The 24,118-nt window shown below is 60.0% G+C and overlaps 2 protein-coding genes and 1 long non-coding RNA gene across 3 annotated transcripts; all 3 read left to right on the top strand.

The window, feature by feature from the left end:
• Positions 1-1,151: 1,151 nt before the first annotated feature.
• Positions 1,152-3,149, top strand: LOC119113129 (uncharacterized). The gene is made up of 3 exons (XR_005095832.1): positions 1,152-1,292; positions 2,532-2,686; positions 3,011-3,149. It is a non-coding gene; the product is annotated as an uncharacterized LOC119113129 (long non-coding RNA).
• A 16-nt stretch (positions 3,150-3,165) lies between these two features.
• LOC119113123 (ubiquitin carboxyl-terminal hydrolase 25-like) lies at positions 3,166-17,814 on the top strand. Its single transcript, XM_037237465.1, has 22 exons — positions 3,166-3,223; positions 3,550-3,698; positions 4,382-4,477; positions 4,782-4,926; positions 5,272-5,439; positions 6,784-6,916; positions 7,386-7,582; positions 7,988-8,157; positions 8,498-8,647; positions 8,900-8,975; positions 9,464-9,589; positions 10,342-10,458; positions 11,130-11,231; positions 11,581-11,707; positions 12,311-12,495; positions 12,922-13,092; positions 13,446-13,630; positions 15,091-15,255; positions 15,751-15,886; positions 16,517-16,700; positions 17,058-17,149; positions 17,615-17,814. Exons 2-22 carry the CDS (start codon positions 3,631-3,633, stop codon positions 17,675-17,677), a joined length of 2,856 nt encoding a protein of 951 aa, XP_037093360.1. The 5' UTR covers positions 3,166-3,223; positions 3,550-3,630; the 3' UTR covers positions 17,678-17,814.
• A 2,791-nt stretch (positions 17,815-20,605) lies between these two features.
• Positions 20,606-23,012, top strand: LOC119100274 (retinol dehydrogenase 11-like). Its single transcript, XM_037223385.1, has 6 exons — positions 20,606-20,723; positions 21,309-21,538; positions 21,671-21,830; positions 22,286-22,447; positions 22,800-22,919; positions 22,951-23,012. The coding sequence occupies exons 1-6, from the start codon at positions 20,606-20,608 to the stop codon at positions 23,010-23,012; spliced, it is 852 nt and encodes a 283-aa protein (XP_037079280.1).
• The last annotated feature ends 1,106 nt before the right edge of the window (positions 23,013-24,118 follow it).

Here is a 24,118-nt window from a genome sequence, read left to right as displayed (position 1 = left end):
ATATATAAACCTATGGCATGTAGTGTGGGTTTAAAGGCAGATCAACAACTGCCTTTGACCAAGGATTAGTGTAAACAATGAAGCCAAGCAGTATCAACTTCTCAGCTGGAACCTAATACTAGCATGCACTGCCAGGTGCATCTGTGGGAGACCTCTAATGATCAGCCGCAATATACGGAATTGCAAGATATTCCCTGCATGCAGCAGCTCATGGGTGCTGAAGAGATAAGGACCTGCCATTTTTAATTTTTCCTGGTAATTGCCTACACAAGTTGCTTGAAACCATGCCTAGAAAAACCACTGCACAGTGTATTGGATACCAAAAATATTGTGTGCATGCCAAAGACATGCACACTCACACTCATTAAGATAATTTTAAGTTCTGTTGAAGCATCACTCTCATTTCATACTCTGTGTATGTTATACTGGCAGTGAACATAATGGATAGACTACCAGTCAACCATAAATGCCATCAGTTGCGATAGTGTTGGCGATAGACGGGCATAAGCACCTTTAGATGCCTCTATAGCCAGTAATACGATGCATGAGCCACATGCAATCAATCATCAGTTTTATGCGGTTCTTGGAGAGACCTCGTGCGGTGACAGGTGATTTCCTCTCAGCAATTCCTTATGAGCTACTCGTAGGATTTCCCCACGGTTCTATAATACTTCGAAGAACCGTGTGACAGCCTTGCGAGCTTTCCTGCCATTCCCCTTGCAAGCCCCTGAACGATTGCAAACGCCCCATTACTACCGTGTAGACTTTTGGCAACATAAACGTCGTGACGCAAAGGGGGTGATTTCATGGCTGCCTTCCAGTATACTCTAAGAGAGTGCAGTGCCTCCGACAACCTTAAATTGCTATGAACCTTTTTTATTAAAAAACACCATTATATGCAGTTCAGCGTCTGGATGAAAATGTTTGAAAGTTAGGTTTTAAGATAACACGTAAACACGAGTACTAAGGCTGCCTAATGACAGCAGGCTGGTATCAAGTTTAGTTTAAAAAATATAAACTACCCCTGCATCTGGGTGTGTTTTTTGCGTCAGAGCTTCCATATTGCAATTCAGTCACATTGCAAGATTTTCTACGCAATGATTCGTCGCAGCCGCGTTGTGAACGTAGATTGTTCATTTCCGGCTGAGGAGCCGTCGTGTGACAGTTGGGAGAGGAGGCTCGGTGGTAGTGATTTTAATCGATTAGGGACTTGGATACCGTAGCGCGTAATTGACCGTTGTGACCTCTTCGGTTGTCATTCATACACTTGGTGGATAGGTAGAAACTGCATGGTAAGCTTCATGCGTAGTCCTGCTTTCCGCTCTCTGTGTGTTGCTAAAATGTGCTATCATCACATCGACACTTGCATGAGTACTACCGTTCGACGACGGAAATGTGATATTATTCCGTGTCGCGGTTAATCTGTTCTTTCTTGGATGATGGGTTTGTGTTGTGGCATTGTAAGAAGTGTGGGAGCTGTTCCAAGTATTGGAACAACTTCCTCATCTTCATTGCAGTTTGCTGAGATGTGGTGATAGGTCCCTTGCGAGGTTATCACATTTTGCTGTGAAATTATACGAATATTTTGAGGCATTTATGCAGCATGGAACAGCTCACTTTAGTGTAAGGAAGAGAGCCCAGCACTAAAACATGTAAGTGGGCGTGGCATTCTAAATGGCACGTGTAAAGAAAATTGGTGTTGTTTGATGGTGGATATTGGCTCTTGTCTCCAGTTATCAAATTTTCTGGCCTTCTAGTAGCAGGGGAATTGTAGGTTTGATTCAGTGTCTGAATGGTAATGCCAATAGTATCCACAAGGTCTGAAATGAACATATCAAAAGGTAACTGTCTGACACCTGTGGGTGTATGACCGCTACTCTAACTTGTAGTGCAGCTGGTGATGACTAGCAAGTTTGCTGTATAATGTGGCAGGGTAAGAGGATTTTGGCCAAGCACAGGTTGTTTAAGTGCTTGCCTTAAAGCTTTAAAATGCATGACAATATAGCCTGCAGAAATTTTGTTTAATGCTTATAATATTTCTTACTTTATGTCTTATTTTGGGTATGAATATTATGTGAAACCAGGGATATACATCACATAATTTAAGCTATGCCCTGTTGAGACACTTCCCTTTTTCATAATAGTCCATAACATTATGTCAGCAGTAGCCACACAATTGTGTCTCAGTGTTCTCAATCAAATTTGACTATTCGCATCAGAATAATCAGTTTGACCGGCCATGGGCTATTTCCTAGCCATGTTTTAAGAGTAGGTTTCTGATGCTGATTCATTGGGTCCATAATGTTGACATGTGATCTTAAACTATTGCAGTGTGCACCACTATAACAGTTGCATGCCTCTGAGTGTTATGCAGTCGTATGTTTTTGGTAGTCCTTGGTCAGATATATTTCACTGCTGAATATGTGAAATTCATGTTTGATATGACTTTGATCCACTGTCTCTAATTTCAGCAACTGGCCCAACTTATCAGCCCTGCAGTAATTCCTCTCACATGTATTTTTTATTTCCAGACTCGTCAGAAAAGATCCTCAGTTGCATGGGACTGGTGAATCACAAGATATTTGGCATTGTGTGATCAACACAACAAGCATTGTGAAGGGAGACTGCACAGACTCCATTCACAATGACTGTCAACCAGTCCTCCTTCACTTACTACCAATCATCAGTAAGTTCTTCCTGTAATAGCTGTTTAGAAAAAGTTAATCTTGATGGTGCAAGGTGTGAGTAGGTCTGCTGGATGTGTTTTCAATTGCAAACCAGTTCACCTCTTGTCTAGAGTTCATTAAGTATAGCAGGCTCAGTCATGTCTTATTATTTGTTTCTCCATGGCATATCTGTGAATTGTGTGCACATTCCTGCCACATTTGCAGTGCTCAATTGCCTCACTTGCCCCCTGATAATACAGTCAGTTACCTGTTTGTGCAGTATTGTGGCAGCACTTGCCCCCACCCCCCCACACACACCTGGTGTGACTCTCTTGCCCTGGCAGGAACCGCACAGGGCATCCCAGATGCTGGACCAGCTGCGCGAGATCACCGGCGTGCAGGACGAGGCGGTGTTGTCGCAGGCGCTCGACGCCAGCCGCGTCGCTGCCACCGGCCAGTACGACGTGGCGCGCGCCGCCACACTGCTGGTGGAGAACGGGCAGCCGGCCGAGCAGCCCGAGCCGGCCGCGCCGGCGCAGGTGCCCGACGTTGCCGAGGTGAGGCTGGCGAGGGGAGGGACGGGGGAGGGCGTATGCTATGGTTCAGAGGGGAGGAGATGAATCATAGTATAATCTAATGCCTCCCTGCAGCTGTGTGCCGCCGAGACGACGTCGAGGAGCCACGTGACCGCGTCGCTCTGTGCTGCCCCATTCTCTGTTGAGGCGAACGTGTCCCCCGTTCCTTGTGGTGGATGCCGTTGTTGTTACCTAGTCTCTTGTGATCTCCGTGGCTGCGTCTCCCTGACCGTCGTGACCGCGTCTCTTGTGATCTCCGTGGCTGCGTCTCCCTGATGGTGTCGCCGGCCGCTCGGCCGCTGCCGCAGCGTCCCGTCGAGCGGAAGGTGCGGTTCCGCTCCTCCGACGCCGGCGACACGGACCTGCGGCGCGCGATCGAGCTCAGCCTGATGGAGCGGCAGGCGTCCGGCAGCGTGGCGGCTAGCGGCATCTCGCGCGAGGAGCAGGAGATCGCCAAGTAAGCCGAGCTCGCGGGGACCCCGGGACCCAAGGGACCCCGCTGGGATGGCGGGAAGGGTGGCAGTGGCGTCCCTCTTGTGTGTGCGCGTGCAGTTACGAGGGAGGTGGCTGACCAGCCAGCGCCACGCCACGACACGGTGGGGATGTTTGGTGACCGTTTGGCACGTTGGGTTGGTGAGCGTTCACTCTTGGTTACTGAAGGGGTAGCAGACAGGAGGCTCCTGCTTACAGGAGAGGATGTGGCGCTCCCTTATGTCTCGTTTCGGACTACGCTAGTGGGGAACCATGTCAATTTTTGTGACGGAGATGGCACAAAGCTATGCTTTTCAGTGCCGTCGCCAAATTAGCTACGAACACGATAACTTTTTACGTAATGATGGTGTCACGTTTTTTTGTATTAATTTACATTATTAAAATATAAGGCTCGTGTTCTATTTAGGATGCTGCTCAAATTGATGGGGTTCTTTTGCTTTATCCAGATGCGAAAATTGTGGCGACCTGACAGTAGACCGTTGTAGATATAGTGAGAAATTAACACTGACTTGATTCCAGATAATTGCACTTTCCAAGGCTGACAGAATGTGTCGGAATGTGGTGACAGAATGTTCGTTTGCCCAGCAACGGGCAAACACAGGTGATCGCCCTTTCATGTGCTGTACTGACGGCGCGCATGGCCGGCAGGGTCCTGGAGGCCAGTATAGCCGACCAGAACGCCGGCTCGAAACGGAAGCGGGGCGCCCCCTGGGTGGACTCGATCAACCCCCATGACTGGAGGAGGTGAGTGCTTGGACGCTGCGAGAGAGTGACGCATTGCCGTCGGTGAGGTTGGTGTTGCCTCAAGACAGGCTGCTCGTTTTGCTCGCGCAGAGAGATCGTTCCCGATCGTACCGTTTTAGCCCACACGCCTGAGCGACTTGTACGTGTCGTCACTTACCAGCGTGTTCGCTGGAGTTCATCTGTCGCTGGCCGTGAGGAGTGTATGGGCGGCAGCTGGTCGGGCGTCTGTGCAGCTGACGCCGGGTCGCCGCGTCCGCCGGTCGGTCGCCGCTCGCTCTGACCGCCGCCCCGTCGGCCGCTCCAGAGAGGGCAACTGGCCGGTGGGGCTCAAGAACGTGGGCAACACGTGCTGGTTCAGCGCCGTCGTGCAGTCGCTGTTCCACCTGCCGGCCTTCCGCGGCCTGGTGCTGCGCTACCGGCCGGTGGAGCGAGAGCGGACTTCGCCGGAGGTCAGTCCCCGCGGCGGCCGCCGGTGGCGCCAGGCGCCACCCCCGCCTCGGCTGCCGCACGGGGCCCTGCCTGTGTGGAGTACGTTATTAACATGACTGTGGCAGTCGTCATAGTGGATTTGGTCCCGCATCGAACCCCGGCAGCCTGTGCCGCCTGCGCCAGAATCGACCTTGATCCCCTGTCGTGTTCTTTGCTGTGTGGGGTGGCGTATTGCCGAAGTGGTCGTGTGCGTCTCGCCAGGCTTTGCCGCTGCTTATTGTCGTGGCCGAGCTTTCGCGCTTGCGTGGCGTCCAGTCGTCCGCAGCTGGATAATGCGGCGGCTCTGGCGTGCTGCGCCGACGCAGGAGCAGCGCACAGCCCAGTTCATGCTGGAGCTGCGGCGGCTGTTCGCGCTGCTGGTGGCCTCTGAGAAACGCCACGTCGACCCGAGGGCCGCCGTGGATCTGCTGAAGAAGGTGCTGGACGGCGGTGCGACCGACTCTCAGCAGGACATCTCAGAGTTCACGCACAAGGTAGCCGCATGAGCAGTCGTGTTCGGGACAATGGCTTTGGTTAGGTTTTGCTGATTATCTTGTTGGTGTCGTAGGAATAACTAGGTATTTAAGTGCATAATATGAATGATAATTGAAGCTACGTCATCTGTGCAATCTGCTGGTAAATCTGTGCGCATGCCGCCGCATGAATCGCTTGGAAGACGTTGCATTTGCAATGAGCTATGCATTGATATGCTAAGGGTGCGTTGCTAGCCAACTGAAGGTATGCAGAGTTGAAAAAATCTGGACACAACTACCTGATCTCGACCAAACACTGGCCGGGCATAAAGACTGCGCAGTCACCAAATGAAGTCATGTAACATAATGCTGTTAGATATGAACAATACTTCAGAAATGTGACCTAAAGAACTCGCAATATCACGTTTACCACTTATATTGCCGATATACAATGTTCAGATTAAAGTCTGGTTATCGACGAATGAATAATATTGTGGGCTCCGAATTTCTTGTACGGTCTCTGCAATGCTGCAATTGCAACATTTTTATGCCTTGTATGATATGATATACCATATATTTATATAAGTATAGATATAGATATATATATATATATATATATATATATATATATAGATATATATATATATAGATATATAGATATATAGATATATAGATATAGATATAGATATATATATATATATATATATATAAATATATATATATAAATATATATATATATATATGTATTTATATACAGACAGATAGATAGATAGACAGATATATGATTATAATAGTGATATGATTATGATAATAAAAGCTAATGTAAATAGATATAACACTTGTTAAGCATCAAATTCAAACAAGAGCCTACAGACCTGTTCAGAAACCAACTTTTAATACGATGTCTGCCAAACAACAGCTGGCGAATACACCGAGCGGATGTTATTTCAACATTTGCAAATCATTTTTTATAGTTCTCGAAAGCATACAAGAGATGTTAGCACCGTTCGCACTTAAGCGGAGAATTCCGTCGGAGATTTGGCACCCAGTGCGGACGAGGGGGTTGGATGTACGTGCTCTGAAGAGGGGGCTTTGGGTCCACGCACCCTTGAGAGGGGAGTTGGGTCCACGCTCCTGGCCGACGAGACGGGTAACCAAGCGCCTCTTCAAAGGGCAGTCGAATGATGACGTATGCGGGCAAGCTGTCCTACAGAAGTGACATCTCCTGACTGAGAAACAGACAGTTGAATGCAAGGGAGGAGTTAGCGACAGAAGTAACGCACCCTTAGCACACGTAATGTCAATGTCGGAGGGACATGCTTGGCGACGTGGCGAGCTTACCCGGTTCTGTGCCGCGGTCGCCAGCTGCTGGAGTGGCTCGAGGAGGCCTTCAAGTACGCCGACACGGACGCGGAGAGCGGCCGGGGCGACCGCAGGTCCCGCAACCCCATGATCAGCCTGTTCTACGGCCAGCACAAGACGGAGGGCGTCCGGGACGGTGGGTCGCCGGCGGGGGATGCAGGCTCGCGAGGCACGGCCGGCGCCGGCGGCGGCGGCGCCCGGCTGTGGCAGGCGGGCTGTGCTGGCGGTGTGGTGGCCGCCCCCGCGTGCCGGGCCGGGTGTGCGTGTGAAGCGATGTGCTGGTCGGAGTGCCGCGACTGCCGTACGTTGTTGAGCGGCGGCGGCTGCGGGCCCGACGGGACGGCGTAGCCCGCCGCCCCTTGCCGGCTCGTGTTTCTCCGTGCTGTAGTTACCGCAGAGACGCGGGTCAATTTTGGGACTCGCTGATTGTGACGTTGTGTGGGACGGAGTTCTTTTGACAGACATCGTTTGCCGAATGATGGAAACTGACCTCGTTTTCGGAGGCGAGTGGAAGGGAAATGACACCGTTGTCTGGACCCGGCCTTTGCGCCTCTCCCGAGCGGCGGTGCGTCTCGCTAACGGCCGCCGCCGCCGCCGCCCGCCAGGTCTGCCGTACACTCAGACGGAGACGTTCGGCCAGTTCCCGCTGGCCGTGGTGCCCGGCCAGGACCTGCACCAGGCGCTGGAGGCGTCGGTGGCGGCCGGGCCGGACGCGGCCGCCAGCGACGCCGCGGCGCCCGGACCGCACCAGTGGTTCACCGTGCTGCCGCCCGTGCTGCTACTCGAGCTCAGCAGGTTCCACGTGAGGCGCGGCGGGGGGGAGGGGAGGGGAGGGGAGTGTGACGTGGCGAGTTGGGGGGGGGGGGGGGATGAGCGTGTTTCGGTGTCGTGATCTATCGCGGCGCGACAGATAGGCGGTGGTCTATCGCTGGGGTTGTTTAGAGGTGATGTGGCGTGCATCTGTTTCGCTGGAGTTGTAGACGGAGTGCAACGCTATGAAGCATATCACGGGTGTATTGATTACGTGTTCGAAGTAACGCGAGTGAACGTGGGTCCACATAGTTCAGTTGGTTGTGAGGATTTTGAGAGGGCCCAGAACTGCCGCTGACAGAGCGGAGTCAAATGCCCATCCCCTCCAATCTATCCACGCCACTGACCATGCCTCAGTGTGTGTTTACGTACCATAGCCCGCCTCGCGTCCCGACAGTTTGACCAAGCGCTTGGCCGGACGGAGAAGATCCACGACCGGCTGACCTTCCCGATGGAGATGTACATGGACCGGTACCTGGAGATCAACAAGAACATCGTGACCGTGAAGCGCGCCGAGATCGCCCAGCTGCGGCAAACGCGCCACCAGCTGCAGCGGCGCCTGGACCAGTGCGTGAGCCCTGACCGCGGCGGGCCTCGTGCGGGACCGCCAGTAGAAAATGGGATAGCTTGTAATTGCTTGGTATTTCCTGGGAATCTCGCAGGCCTAGACAGTGTGGTGATGTCATGAAACGATTAGTTTCAGTAGTCCAATGTTGCTTCAGTGAGTGTGACATGCTATCCAGAGCGACCTTTGACCTGACATGGCATGACGTACCTGCAGCTGAACACGGCGTCGCCTTGGCTGCATTAGCCAATCCGACCCGACGCATTTCCCCCGTCCCTTCTGGTGACCCCACCTCACCTGGCCTGACAAGGACCTAACCTGCGTGACCTGACCTGACCTCAGGTACCTGTCGTTCGGCGCCTCAGCGCCCCGTCTGCCTCTGTCCCGCCTGCTGCGCCACGCGCTGCAGTACGCGCGCGGCTCTGTGAGCGAGCCGCTGCTGGACGTGCAGGACGTGGAGATGGAGACGGCCACCTCCTCGTCGGTCACCAGGTCAGAGCGGGCCCCTCAGTGCCTCCTTATGTTAGCATAAACGTGGAGCTTCACATGCCACTTGGAACTTTGTGAGCTTTGAAACGGTGCATGTCTCCGTGTACCGGACACGGAGAGTGGAGCGTCGGGCGTCTGGTTGGCGGTGACTGACACTGCCGTCTGGTTGACGGTGACTGACACTGCCGTCTGGTTGACGGTGACTGACACAACCGTCTGGTTGGCGGTGACTGACACGTCTGTGTGTGCCGCCAGCATGCTGGTCGACTCTCCGAGCAGCAGTCCGCGGCCGGCGCGGAGGGCCGCCAGCCAGCCCAGCATGCCCTCAACGGTAAGCGCAGCCAGTCCAGGGCGCCGGGGCACCCACAACCAGCGGACTACCGCCGGCTGGGGCCGGGCGGCCACTAGGAGAGGGTCTTGTGGTTACGTTTTGGAGATGGGTTGGACGAACTGGTGTCGGCGTGGGGAGGGTTGAAGACAGGCCAGGATGTCTGGGGCGGGAAGGGAGGAAACAGTTTGATGCCAGGTGGTGTATTAGAAGGGAAGGTGCGTTAAGGCGTTCATGCTGGAGATATAATTGCAGGGGCGGCAAAAGCCCATTGTGTTAAAGCTGGGAAAGGGTTATGTCCCCCTCAGACCTCCAAACGGCGTCGCTCTAGTTAACAGTCGGCAGCTGGGGCGTAGTTTTGCGGAATCAGTTGGCGTGGCCGAACAGTGAAAAATGACGCAACCTTCCCCCCAAATATCAAACAAGGAGAACAGAAAGCTGGTGTCCAGCGTGGTATACGCGCTGACGTGTACTGCCGACCTGTGCTGCAGTGTTCGCCGGCTGTGGCCGATGCGGTGCCGACGAGACTGGCGGCCTCCGAACAGGACGGGCCGCGTAGCTCCGAGTCGGCGCTGGGTCCGACGCACACCTCCGCTGAGGAGATGGCTGTGGTGCAGGTAGGTCAGCAGTACAGCAGGGGTCTGACCCACACCTCCGCCGAGGAGATGGCTGTGGTGCAGGTGGGTCAGCAGTACAGCAGGGGTCCGACTGACACCTCCGCCGAGGAGATGACTGTGGTGTAGGTGGGTCAGCAGCACAGCAGGGGTCTGACTCGCACCTCCGCCGAGGAGATGGCTGTGGTGCAGGTGGGTCCGCAGTACAGCTAGGGTCCGACTCACAGCTCCGCCGAAGAGATGGCTGTGGTGTAGGTGGGTCAGCAGTACATCTGGGGTCTGACTCACACTTCTGCCGAGGAGATGACTGTGGTGCAGGTGGGTCCGCGGTACATCTGGGGTCTGACTCAAACCTCCTCCGAGGAGATGACTGTGGTGCAGGTGGGTCAGCAGCACAGGTGGGGTCCGACCCACACCTCCGCTGAGGAGATGACTGGTGCAGCGTTGTGCTGAGTTCTGTTGCGGGAGGCGTAGGCATCCATCACCACTGTTGTTCCTCGGACGCCATCTACCGACGATGTGTTCTGCTGCGTCGTTGTAGTGGCGCACTTGGCAGCTGGTGGTTATGGCAGCAGCAGCCGTTACGCTGCCCTGACTTGATGTGCACGACAGATGAGGGATCAGAACGCTCGTCCCTCTCCATGCATTGTGTTGGCACCGTGGGACTTCGAGCACCCACCTCACGTGGTGACCTTCACGTGAGCTGGCCTGTTGACCTGACCGGTGTGACCCCTAACGCGCGCCACAACCCACAGCGTTGCCTGGAGCGCTGGACCCAGGAGGTGGACAGGGAGGTGCGAGAGCTGAAGCGACAAATTCGCGAGATCGATGCCAAGATCGACACCATGTTTGACGAGCCAGGCCTGCGGCAGGTGCGTCACCTCGTCGTGCGTGGTGGATTTGCGCAACGTTGCGCGGATACCCCAGCTGGGAGTTGTGTGTGGGAAGGAGGTGAGGGGGCGCGTTCAGTGACACGGAGGCTGGAGATCCGGGGGTAACGGGGAGAGTGTGCCAAACTGCCCACGGGACCTGCTGGCGCTGAATGAGGGTGAACGGGATGGCGTCGAGTTGGTCTAACGCAGTATAATGAGTCGCTCAGACGTCAGTGGGCGCATCGCCACGCCCTCGCTGGTTAGGACGCGCGCCGCACTTGGTGCCTCGGCCGCGTCCGGCCGGTCTGCGGCGGGTCTCTGCAGCTCGTCTCGGGGTTCGCTGTGGACGGAGCGTGTCACAGGAGCTCGCGAGCCAGCGCGGCTGCTCTCGAGCTCCCGACGATGAGGCCGCCGTGAGCCTGACTCACAGTGTTTCGGTGGCGGCGCTGCGGGCGACGCGGCGTGTCGCGGCGCTGGTGGCGGTCCCCTCCGCCCTGCCGCGGGGCTGATCCGACCCGACTACTCCGGAGCTCGGCCAGCTGGCTGCTGGCGCCGCCCGCGTCCTCTCCGTTCTCCGGGACGGCCGCGCGCTTTCCTGGCACGGCGCCAGCACCGGCACCCTCCTGCCCGTCCACCGTCGTGCCGTGCGTGAAGATCCGCGCGTGTTTCAGGTGCCTTACCGGCTACACTCGGTGCTGGTGCACGAGGGCCAGGCCGTGTCCGGGCACTACTGGGCCTACGTGTTCCATCCGCAGCGGAAGATCTGGCTCAAGGTAAGCCCCCCCCCCCCCCCCTGTCACTGAGTTGAGCTGCCAGACGGGCGGCTCCACTGGCGGTGCGGGGACGTCTGTGTCGTTAGTAGCGCCACTCTGGGCTTGTCTCCCGTCGGTTGTTTTGTCTCCGTGTCTCCGGCGTGGCGGGCCGGCTCGGCGGCTCGGCGGCGCTGCGGGCTCTCGGCTGCGTCAGCGGCCGGACCGCTCGCCGCGCCGAGCGGCGCCCCGTGACCCCGCGCGACCTCAGCATCAGCGAGCGAGCGAGCGGCGCCGGAGCGTCCCGGGTGGCGGAGTGCCGCCGCGGCGGCGGTCGCCGCGTGCTCTGACCGTCGTGCCGGCCCGGCCGCAGTTCAACGACAACACGGTGACGGCGGCGACGTGGGACGACCTGTGCCTGGAGAGCGTCGGTGGCCACCACAACACGTCCGCCTACTGTCTGGTCTACATTGACGTCAACCGGCACGAACTGATGGACGGTGGGTCTGCGTGAGGTGCCCCCCCCCCCTCCCTCCCATCCCCCGGTCACCCGCAGACGGACGGAAAGGAAGTGAGTTTGATGCGTGGGAGATACAGTCGTTGGCAGGGGTCAGACGTGCTGTTGGGATAAGGTAAGGGAAGGGGGGGGGGGGGGGGGAGCGTATGGTCAAAGCATGGACGAATGGTCGAACGGGGCGTCGGCAGTGCGTAACGTGGCACTTGTCCAACATCAGTCAAAGAACTAAGGTGTTGGTCGTCAATACAGGATGGGGGGATGGCGTGGGGAAAGAAGCAAGTGTTGCAATCATTTGCCGGTGATGCTGACTTTCATTTTGCACGTGAAAACATGCACGTATCGGCACGCCTTTGCGTCTATCATTGCGTGCTTAAGCCGGGACTATCTTCGCCATCACCACTTGCTAACCCCTGTCTCCAATGGAGCCTACCACGCGAACGTTGTGAACGTGTTCGGCACACATTAACCACACGCCATGTGCACGGCCCGCCTACGTGCCGACGAACCCCGCCCCGCCTGGCCAGTCGGCCTGTCGGGGCCGGTGTCCGCCACCGCTGACGCGCCGCTCGCGCGCGCGCGCGCGCAGATCGCACCCAGGTGGACAAGGAGTCGGGCATGGTGGACGCGGAGGACGAGGCGCAGCGGCTGCCGCTGCCCCTGCAGCAGTACGTGGACGAGCACAACCGGGCCTTCCAGACGGAGCTGGAGACCTGGAACTCAGAGCCGCAGCCGTCTGACGACAACACCCAGAGCATGGACAGCGCCGACGCGGTACGGACCGGCTGGCGGCGCTGGCTGCGGCCGGTGCGGGCGGGCCGGCAGCGGAGCCGGACCGGCCTGGTGTGAGGGGCGCCGATCAGGGGCTGAAGAGTGGCGCACCCACTCAGGTGCCGGGCTGGGCTGATGTGAGGGGTACCGATGAGGGGTCTGAGAGAGGCCCACTCATGCACTTGTTCGGTGAGAAGTCCGGTGGCAGCCGTGATCGCCAGGTGTTCTGTGTGCATTGTTGAGACAAAGCGTGCACAGAGCCGTTCGTCTCGTGCGGCTGAATGGTGGCGGCGTCTGCGTCACTGCGTGCCGATTCTCTGATGTTTCGTGCTGCTCTCGCCAGCTGGCGCAAGCCGGCTGGCGTGCGTCGCCCTCTGACTTGCCGTTCTCGCCGCCCGCTGACGCCGGCTCCCCTTTGCCGCCACGCAGTTCGGCGGCGGCAGTTCGGGCGATCAAGCGATGCCTGACCCGGCCGAGCGCACCCAGTGGGAGGAGCTGAGCGCGCGCCACGCGGCAGTCAGCCTGCCGGCCACGCTCGAGCTGCTCAAGGCCACGGTGGCCGATGCGCCCGGCTCCAGCGCCCGCCACTGGATCTGCGAGGTGGGGAGGTGGGCCCGCCGGCGCACGTGGCGGTGTGGGATGGTGGGCAGGGTGGGTGTTGGGCTGGAGCGCTTCATAGCCGAGACGCTGGGTCACGGCGCGGGTACATGTAACCTGGGAGAACGCCACGTACAGGCCCATGTGGTGATGTGAAGGGAGTGGTCACAGCGATATGGAACGCGTGCGTTTTGATGCGCTCTGGCGCCCTTTCCACGACTGGACAGCCTGTGTTGGTGAGTCGTCTGTAGATGACTCTAATGTACCCTGAGACGTAAAGTTCCAATCGTTCCCATGTCCTGCTGGTGAGCGGCACGGCCGGGCGGCGCGTCTGACCACGCGTGCCGTACCCACAGGCGCTGGGCAAGGCGCAGGCGCAGGCCCGGGAACGGTGCGGCGCGATGGACGCCGACCCGAACTGCGACTACCGTATGGACAGCATGCCCGTCTACCTGGTCCGCAACGGCGCGCGTGACGTGCCAGACGTGCGGTGGCTGCTGCTCGAGCACTTCACACACCCCACCGTCCGCGTTGTGCCCGCGTGAGTCAGCTGCTGGCGGCCGGCCACCGTCGCGGTGGCGTCGGTTTGTCCGCCGGTCGTGGCCGTGTTGGCGTGAGGGAGCGCTGCTTGCGGCCAGGGCTGCGACGGCGTGAGCTCTCTCCCGGCCAGTGCTGCTCCCCGCGGGTTTCCCACCGGGTCAGCTGTGCTGGTGTAAGTGTCGCGCCCGGTTAGGGCTGCTGAGGTGACTGCGCTCGCCCGGCCGGCCTCCCTCGTCGTCTCCAGTCTCGCTTTCCTAGCTAGTCTGTTTCAGTTCGTTGCTGGTCCCTTCAATGTTAGCTCATTTGGTTAGAGCGCCTGCCTTCCGATCCACCCACTCACGGCGGGTGGGTTCGAGTCTGTTTAGGCGCTCGCTATTTTCCCCGACAGTCACGGCCCGCAACGGGTAGCAGCGGCCACGCTAAAAGTCGGCTGATTTCGGAGGGCAGGACGGACCGTGCTGAGCATTACGGCATGTTGAATTTTCGCCACTTAATTCTGCCGTTGGTATGAAATCGCACAATCGGGTGGTAGGGGTAAGGGGCACAGAACAAGCACTACTCAGCGTGAGCTCGGATCCTAGAAAGCCACCCATTTGAGGAGGTTTAGAAGGAATATTTTAAAAAGTGCTGCCATCTGTCTGCCACGCGCAGGAGGGCATTGTGCTGTGTTCCGTCGCCCCAAAGCACTATCTCCAGGTCGTGTCCTCTGGTCCGTTCCGTTCTTGTTTGTTCCGTTCTGTTTGACTTTTGTTCCGGTCTGCATACTCCTGCGGCGACCACTGCCATGCTGTCACCGTGAGCGTGCCGTCACAGTACGCATATGCAGCATTGTGGTGGGGCATGTCTGCCGCTGCGTCAAGGATGCACCAGCGGGCGTCTGACATTGCTCGGGGCTGTCACCTTGACCGCGCTCCTCCCCCTCCCTCCCCCCCCCCCCCGCAACCGGTGCGTCCGGCCGACTCCTCAGCTCACGCGCGTTGTATCTGAGCTGATCACGACCCGCCTTGCGGTGGCGCCGAGTGCCACGCACTGGGCTGTAGCTAGTTTGTTCTTAATGCTGTGCTTACAGGCAGGGTAGCAGGAAGGGAGAGCACCTGGTCGTCAACTGTCGACACCAGCATGCGGGCCCATCACAGGCGCACCCCCACTCCAACACACCCCCATGCGTCCCGCAGATTCTCGGCTCGTGCAGCTAGTCGTGTCATTGTGACTACGCTTCCGCGTGGTGCCCTGAGCGTGTCACTGACCACCCATGGCCGCCTTCCCGTTTGTCCCCGGACCTGCTCTGGCCATGCCATGCTCCTGACCTGCCCTGGCCATGCTCCGAACTGGCTCTTGATGGTGCTCATTGGCTGTGCCCTGACGCCGCCCCTGTCTGTCCCCCTGATTCCGCCCCTGTTCACCGTCACCGACGCCGCCCCTGTCCGTCGCCCTGACGCCGCCCCTGTCCGTGGCCGGCAGCTTGCGCGATCTGTACCAGGCGGCCAGTCTGGAGCTGGCCCGGCTGGTGGAGCAGCGCTCGGAGGAGGAGCGGCTCCGCTTCCGCAGCTGGCATGTGCACTACAGCGAGTTCCGCTGGGTCGCCTGGTCGACCGTGCTTGGCCTCGGTCACCTGGCCAAGGGGAGGTGCGTGCCGACCGCAGGTCCGCCCGGCCGCCCGCCGCTCGGGCGCGGCTGCAGGTGGCGCTGCGCTGGGACGGTGGGGTTTGGTCCCGGAGCAATGCCGCGGGCGGAGACGGCGCTGCTCCCGGCAGCAGTTAGGTGGCGGACGCTGGCTGAGTGTGATTGTGAACGATGCTGACGTCTGGGAAACTGAATGAAGTGATGGTGGCGTCTGTGAAGCATAGCGCTGGCTCATGGCGCTGGTTCCGCAGCGTTTTTAGGAAGTTTCTGAGGCCCTGGGGCCCCAGGATGGAGGCTTGCTTGTGCCCGCACGTGGTACATTCGTCCTCTATGCGTCCTGTCCTGGTACGAATCCGTCACATATCTACCACTCGGTCACTGCGGCCACTGCGTAGCCGACCGCGACGTTCTGCGACTGCGTTCATACCTCACATTCGTTGTTCGACTGCCTTGCCTTACACAGCCTTCATCTGACACCGCGCATCGCGGCCCCGGCAGGTACACAGAGTCGCTGCTGTACCTGATGCAGGCGTGCACCAAGAACGACAAGCTGATAGCGGAGCAGGCCGACGGACGCACGGACCTGGGCCTGGACCCGGACCAGCTGGCCAACTTCCGGCGACAGGCCGTCCGGGTACGGCCGTGTCGCGAGCGAGGCGCCGCCCTGGCCCGGCTCCCCGCCGGGCGGGAGGGCGAACACGGGCGGCTGGGGTGCGGGCCGCTCAGCACGCCGCACTGGGCGTGTAGGGCTGGTTATGACTTGCCAGGGTTGTTGTCTGGTGGGACGGCACTGGCAAGGAGTAATGTGTCTGGTGTGTGTGCGTTGCTGTGTGCGCCGTTTGTTTCTGGTACTGCACCGTGGACGGTTGGTTTTTGCTTGCACCGGGTGTCTAACCCCTACCCATTTATAGGCGGGTGCCAGCACATGTTTCCTTTCATGTTTGTGGTACTCGATGACGTTAAGTATCATCGACACACACCAAAGCCAATCACGTTGGGCATCACTGGTCCCTACGATGTGTTCTCTAGGACCCACGATCCATCACCGGAAGTGCGCTACAAAACCCGCCCAGCTGATGTTGTGCTCAGGGTTTTGGACCTTACTCTGATCCCGAGTCAGCTACGATAGCTTACTGTGAAACACTCGCCACAACTCCGGCCGTGACCCGGACGCCGTCGTGACGTCATGAGCCGGACGTCGTCGTGACGTCATGAGCCGGACGCCGTTGTGACGTCATTCTGAGGTCACCGGGGCGTGCCGCAGGGGCTGAACAAGCACACGGTGGAGATGTTCCTGTCCGGTAATCCGGCGGAAGCTACTCAGCTGACGCAGGAGGGCACCGTCCCGGCCCTGGTCGACCTAGCGAAGTCGGAGAGGGAGCAGGACCGGGTTGCCGCCGAAGACGTCCGGAACAAGTGGTGCAATCTGCTGGAGCAAACGCTGGACGGTGGGTGACCCCGAGGCTGGCTGCTCCGTTGACTGGTGGCGAGGGATGCCTCGTATCGTGCCCCGCCGTATTATCTGGCACTTGTTTTCAGCTGTCCAGAATTCCAATCCGTGTTTGCTGCGTCCGTTTGACGCCTCGTTGGTTATTCGAATGTGGCGTCTATGTTAATGGTGTTGTCTATGTGCGCACGCCGTGCGTATTTTCTGTTGTAACCGTGTCACGTGCAGCGGTGAGTGACGCGAGCACGCACGGTCCCGTCACACGGGGTGCGGCCCGGTGCGCCGGGCCGCACCCCGCTGGAGACGTCCGTCAGTGTCGGCCCCCGCCGTCGATGACGCGGCTGTCGGCGTGCTTCAGATGGTCGCCAGCATGCGCTCCAGACAATCATAACACAGTTGATAGAGCCAGTCGCCGAGCGTGAGCGGCCGATGGTCCCCATCAAAGTGCAGGTACGGAGGCGGTGGTTATCGGCACGGGTACGGTACGCCGTTGCGGAACCGGCGCCGTGTCCCACCGCAGCGCAGATGATGCGGTACTTCCTCGCCGCATGTGTGCTGTTGCCATGTCAGTTGCCTCTGAGGTCAGTCCTTCCTGGCTGGCCGTCAAAGTGGCGACTTTCCGTCGCCGTTTCAGGCACCGTCAGACTCGAGAATTACCTTGTCTCACTTTCCGCCGAAGCACTTTGTACCAACACCTTTGGGACTAATCCCCTCTCAGTGAGCTCCAACCCGGCTCGTCGCCCCCCCCCCCCCCCCCCCCTCAAGCCCAGCGCGCCGCGGTGCTGCAGCCCCATGTCGCACTGCTCGCGCCGTCTCGCCAGCAGAGTGCTCTTGAACTGACGTGATGAGTTGCCGTTCGGCCGGCGCGCTGCCCGCAGCGTGCTCTGACGCGACGGCGCCGCCTCTGCGCCACAGGGCACGGAGCAGCTGGCCCAGCGGTATCGGGAGGCCCTCAGCCGGCTCAAGCAGGACGGCTAGACGCTGCAGCCCGGCGCCGACGTGTCGCTGCTGCTGGCCGGCTGCCGCTCGCCGCCTCACCACTGTCGCGAGTGCGGCGTGCTCGCCGACGATCCCGTCTGCGACTGCGCGCCGGCCGCCGGTGACGGCGAGGCGCTGCGGCTGCCGGGCGAGGCGGGCACCGAGCTGGAGCTGGAGCTGGAGCTGGGCGCCGAGCTCGAGGTGGGCGCCGGCCAGCTGCGGCCGCTGACCGTCGACGTGTCGCTGCCGCCGGAGCCGGAGCCGGAGACGCGAAGCGCCTGGGAGCCGGAGCCGGAGACGCAGAACGGCCGGGAGCCGGAGGCAGAGCGGGAGACGCGGAGAGCGGAGGAGCCGCGGCGGCGAGGGGATGAGCCAAAGCCAGAGCGGGAGCCACGGTCGGAGGATGAGCCGAGGCCGGCGTCGCGGCGAGGAGTGGGACCGGAGCGCGCCGCGGAGCTGGATTCGCCGTCGGGTTCGGACTCCGACTCTGACTCGGACCCGGACACAGACGGCGGACAGCGGCGGATCCGGCCGCGGCGACTGTGGCGGCTCTTGCGAGAGGCGGTCGTGCTGGGCGCCGGCGCGCCGGACGAGCCGTCGTCGCCTGATGGAGAGGAGTCGTGCCCCGACCTCTCGCCGCCGCAGTCGCTGAGCCCCGGAGCTCTGAACGTCAGCGGCGGCAGCGACAGCGACCGCGACTCCGACGGCTGGGACGAGCCCCTGCTTAGCGGCGACGAGCTGTCTTCGCCGGAGCCCGAGGTGCCCGTCATGGAGGGCCCGTTCCGGCGGCCCATGCTCCGACCCCCCACCGACATGGGCAAATTGAGCCCCTGCGCGTACCGCGACCCGCTGCCGACGTCGCGGCCCGGGCCGCCGGGCTCCTCGGAAGATGTGGCCGTGGCGGCGCTGCTCAGCATGTCGGGGGAGGGAGGCGGCGGTCCGGCGGCGCCCGCCCCGGCGCCGACCTGCAGGCCGAAGGGCCGCCGCTGCCACAAGTCTCCCTCGCGGCGCCGCCACATGTCCCCCGCGCAGAGCGACGCTCCGTCGCCCGCTCGGTCCGACGGCCAGCCCGGCACGTCGGCTGGCTCTACGTCTGATGTTGTGCTGTCGGGCGCACGTGGCGACCGTGCGCGCAGCGTTACCTCTGGTTCTTCGCGCAGTGTTCCGAGCGACGCTCTCCACGTCAAGCCGTCGGGCGGTCCGCCCAACCCGCGCGCCGGCTCGCAGCCCAACACTCCTTTGCTGCGCGCGATGCTCACTGCGCCGCCCATAGCGGGGCGGGCAGGGCCGCCTCTGGCCCGGCCAGGCGGCGCGGCGGCCGCTGCCGCCCGGCTGCGCCGCCTTCAGGAGGAGCAGCAGGCGCGCCGCGCGCGCAAACAGCGCCTCGTCGACCGACTGAACGCCGAGATGCGCCGGCGCGCCGCGGCGGAGCGGAACGGCGGCGGCCGCGGGACGGTGGAGCCGGCGGCCGGCGGCACTAAGCGGCCCCGCGAGGGTCTGGTGTCGCCGGCGCCGCGGCCGCCGCAGCACCCACGCTGCGCGCCCCCCTCGCCCGAGCGCCCGACCGAGGCGGCGCCCCCGGCCCCGGCCCCGGCCGGAGATGGCGGCCCGCCTGTCCCGCCGGGGTGCGCCCCGCCCCCGGTGACGGGGCAGGAGTTGACTGGGGACTCGGCCGTGCCCGCGGAAGAGGCTCCGGCCCGGCCGAGCGGTGGCGAGGCCTGTCGCGGCCCGTCCGGCCAGATGGCCTCTGAGCTGGACCACCTGAGCCTGTCGGATGGAGCCAACGGCGCCGGCGGCCCGGGCCACACCTAGACGAAGCGTGGCGCCATCTCTTACGGCTCGCCGGCCCGTGCTGCGACGGCAGGGCCGCACGGTGCCGGTCCTCCGAGGCGCAGTTTTACCCAGTGACGTCACGGGATGAGGTCGCCTCCAGATGGTCGTTCGCCCAGCTCAGCTCCTACTTGGTGCTCGCGGCGCAATAATTCGCATCGGTGATTGGCAGCTGCTCTGTGCGGGTTTGTTCTCTTTGTCCCCGCCTCGCGTTACTCGCTCCTCAGCGCGTGCGTTTGTCGGCTGGCTCGGGGCTTCCCGGCCGGCGCTACGAGCCGGCGGCGGCTCGTCCGGCTGCTTGGAGCGACCGTCGGCGCCGTGCGCGCGGTGACTGTTTTATTGCGAGGCGACGCGCAGGCGCGCCCGCGGCTTTACTCAGTGTGTGTGTGTGTGTGCGTCGAGGACTCGAGGCGACAGAGGTCGTGACAGTAACGGCGACAGAGATCGTGACAGTGACAGCGACAGTGATCGTGACAGTGACGGCGACAGTGATCGGAGGAATTCGGCAATAGTGCCGGCGCGCGCGTGCGTCCAGACGGCGTGTTTGTTCTCGGGCGATCGCCGCGCGCGCGAGGAGGTGGGGTGCCGCGTCTGGACACAGTGGCCCGTCGCGAGAGGCGGGGCGCCGCCGGCCACGTCATGCCATCGCGTCGGGGGCGTGCGTTGGCGGCGCCGGCGCCCGCTCGGCCGGGGCATTTCTGCAGCTCAGCTCGTGTGGACGCCCCCGACGGAGGCGGGGAAGCGGGTCGGTCGGTCCGGCGGCGCGCGGCGGCGGCAGTCTCCGTCGCCCGCCGTCGCTGCCGCCGGGCGCCATGTGATCCGACTCGCCCTCAGTCAGCCGGCGCAGCGGCGTTTGTGTTGTGTTTTATGCACTGTTTGTCGAAATATAGATTTGTACAAGAGCCGGCGCATCCCTTCTTGTGAGCGGAAGTCGGCTCCTGGCACCTGCGCGTTCGCACCACGCCAGCGCTGCGGCTTGCGGTCTATCGCGGCCGGATCGGCCAGGGGCGGCAGCGCGGCACGATGTCCGATAGGGCGGGCTGGGGCCGGCGGCCCCCGGCGGCGCGGCAGACGACCGGACGCACGCCTCGCATCACCATGCCTCACGAGCGCACGCCAGGCTGGGTCGCCGAGCCGCAGCTCGGCTCGTGGGCGGAAGACATGGGCAAGTTCGTCGAGCAGGACCTGACCAAGATTGCCGCGGTTTATTGCCTCGGTGAGTGCGCCTCGCCGGTGGTCTCCCAGCGGCATGCTCGGTGTTGGCCGCGGCTCTCGCGAGCTCAGCAAGCGTTCGTGGTTTGCGTGGCGGGAGTAAGAAAGCTCACGCCACGGCGACCCCCCGGTCAGACGGTGCTTCGGTTAGGTAAAGTCGCTGGTACGCTTAACCAGGTCAGAGGCGCCGCGACGACCGGCAAACACGCGGGCCTTTACCCACAGGGTCATTGACGCGGCGTGCACCAAGGTGTCGAGCTCAACCCTCGGTGCAGCACAGATGCATCATAATTTCCCGTCTGCTGCCCCCACCCCCCCGCCACCAACGAAACTTGACCCTCTTTCCCGTTTCCGGGAAGTGTAGTGATTTCCGGGGCAGGGGCATCTGCTGTCTGCATCAGAGAAGGCTGCGTGCGTTGAACGAAAGGGGACATCGACAGTTTTACGCATTAGCGTGTCGTGTAATGTTGCGGAACGGTGTTAGCATGAAGAACGGTTCTAGTCGCAAATCGGAACACGTGACGCTGTGTTTCCGACGTGCGGCGCCGTTATGTTCCCGTCCCCACCCTTCTCTGCCGCGTGTCGGCAGTGGTGATACTACTGCTGTTCTCCTGGCCGCCGGTCCCGGCCGTGCTGCTCGGCACGGCTCTGCTCGTCCTGCGCCGCTACCTCGCCGGCGGCCGCTACTTCTCGGAGGCGCGACTGGACGGCCGCACGGTGCTGGTGACGGGCGCCAGCGGCGGCATCGGCCAGGAGACGGCGCGCCAGCTGTACCGCCGCGGCGCCAGGGTCGTCCTGGCCTGCCGCGACGTCAGCAAGGTCAGGCGAGGGCAGAAATCGGTGACGTCACGCCGAGTGGTGCACGGGAGGGGGGCGGAAAGGTCGTGGTGCCGGTAAATGCCTGTGGCTGCCGTGCTTTCGTCGGTTGTGATGCCAGGTCTGCTTCCGCAGGGCCGCGTGGCTGCGAATGGGATCAGGTTAGGTCTGCCACCTACCGGTGGGAGCCTCAGTGTGAAGCGTCTGGATCTGACGTCGCTGAACTCCGTACGGGAATTCGTCAAGGACTTCAACCACACAGAGCAGAGTCTTGACGTGCTCATCAACAATGCTGGTAAACAAGGAACGCCAGCATCCAGTATCTCCTAGGCGGCTTTTCGTGGTGCTGAGTACCGAGAACGATTTCTCAAGTTACTCGGACATGTGTGTGCGTGCTCATGGATGCGACCAGGCCGTGGATGCTACTGGATGTGTCTATTGCTGTTTTGGTGCTACTATCTATTGCGAACGCCTAGAGACAGTCCAATCCGTCCCAGGGCCACTGGGGGCGAGGTCCCACCGACCGCAGTTACAATGGCTACGCCCGCGCTCGTGTTGGCCATATGTGAGGTGCAGCACTACATTGCGCGATGGCCGCAACGTCTTTTGCACCTTGAACGTAAGAACACACGTTGCACCGTGCAACCTAAAGCTTGTGCCCATCCCCAACCTTATTTCATGTTTCACATTTCCTTGGAAGCCCTACGGCACTGCCCCGGTTCACCAACTTTAATCTGCTCTTTTCTACAGGTGTAATGTGGAGGCCATTTGAGAAGACTGAGGATGGGTTTGAGCTGGCATTCCAGGTCAATCACCTGGCGCCATTTCTGCTCACCATTCTTCTTCTGGACAAGCTGAAGGCTGCACCTCAGGGACGAATCATCAACGTTTCTTCCATGGCCAACTACTTCAGTAATCGGCTCTGCTGCCTTTCACATATTGCGTTCCATATCACGACATGTCACGTATATTGTTTTTGTTACACAAAAGATTACCCTGCAGACATTTGATACATTAGGTGAAGTCCACTCTTAAGTTCAGTGAAAAGAACTATTTCAAACAACGCATACATCTCGAGAAAATCACGTGCTCCAGCTACCACTTCGTCAGCATTTATGTGTACACTCCTTATGAGTGTGTCCACGCGAGTGAACACAATGCGAGGGCGCTACACATGTCCTATGATCATGTGGTTCCTTGACGGATACTACGCAGCGCATGGGGCCACACACCCGGCGTCAGCTGACCCGGTCTCCTGCCGCAGCGAACGGCATCAACTTCGCCAACCTAAACGGAGAGGAAACGTTCAACAGCTCGTCTCAGTACAGCAACACCAAGCTGATGAACATCGCCTTCGCCTCTGAGCTCAGCAGACGCCTGGCGCGTGAGTTGACTCGCCATGAACCGGCCCGCAGTCCTCGGAGGACGTGACCGGATGGGGAGGGGCGCTCAACGACGGGAGGAGAGGAATACGTGAGCGGTTTTACGACCGCAAACGGTCTCTCAGGACTTTCTAGGGAAATTCATGTCGACAGACAGATCTTGGCGGAGTTTTCTAACCAGCTATTCTGGCCACGTAAATCCTATATATATATATATATATATATATATATATATATATATATGCATCCCTCTCTCTCTCTCTCTCCTCTCTCTCTCTCTCTCTCTCCCTCTCTCTCTCTCTCTCTCTCTCTCTTCTCTCTCTCTCCTCTCACTCTCTCTCTCTCTCTCTCTCGCCTCCATCCTCTCTCTCTCCTCTCTCCCTCTCTCTCTCTCCTCCTCTCCTCTCTCTCTCTCTCTCTCTTTCTCATCTCTCTCTCTCTCCTCTCTCTCTCTCTCTCTCTCTCTGATAAGAAACGCGGCCCATCCGGACCGTCCTCACCAACATTTGAACTTGAGCGTACATCCTCCCCCTATAAAAAGTACGCCGATGAGTTGACGTGTCGTAGCTCTATCACCGCCCCCCCCCCCCCCCTCCCGCCACTGGCCCCCACAGACACGCGGGTGAGCGGCACAGTCTGCACCCGGGGCTGCGTGGAAGACGGAGCTGATAGCGCACGTGGCCACCGGCGTGTGCTGCGCGCGGCTCAAGTGGCTGGTACCTGTGGAGTACGCACAAGACGGCCGAGCAGGGCGCCCAAACCAGCGTCATGCTGGCCGCCCGACCCCGCCTTCGCCCACGTCTCGGGCCGATACTACGCGTGAGAGCCGGCGGGAGAGGGCAGGGCAGGGGAAGCGGAAGTGTCAAATCGCGCAGAATTGGTCACGCCGGCGATCCCAAGGTTCAGTGTCTTCGTCTTTTGATGTGAACATTTGACTACTTCTAGTGGTAATATGAGCAGTAGTGTGACAATGCCACGTCCTGTCATAGACAGGAATATTTCCTCCCTTTATTTTGCGAGTTGACTTACATATATCAGTGGTAATCAGGAGATAATTAAGCCCTCGTTAGTTTAACTACTCGCACGCAGGTGGTTACACCCAGATGTAACTAACAAGTTCTCACCATTTCGTCCGCGGTCCTGAGCGGCGTACTCCGCCGTGATGTTAATCTCGATTACCTACCCCTGCTGCAAACTCTGT

Source organism: Pollicipes pollicipes, unplaced genomic scaffold (assembly GCF_011947565.3).
Source record: "Pollicipes pollicipes isolate AB1234 unplaced genomic scaffold, Ppol_2.1 Scaffold_2555;HRSCAF=2994_pilon_pilon_pilon, whole genome shotgun sequence".
Classification (NCBI taxonomy): Eukaryota; Metazoa; Arthropoda; class Thecostraca; order Pollicipedomorpha; family Pollicipedidae; genus Pollicipes; species Pollicipes pollicipes.
The sequence above is the reverse complement of the archived record's forward strand: the minus strand, read 5'-3'. Positions and strand labels throughout refer to the sequence as shown.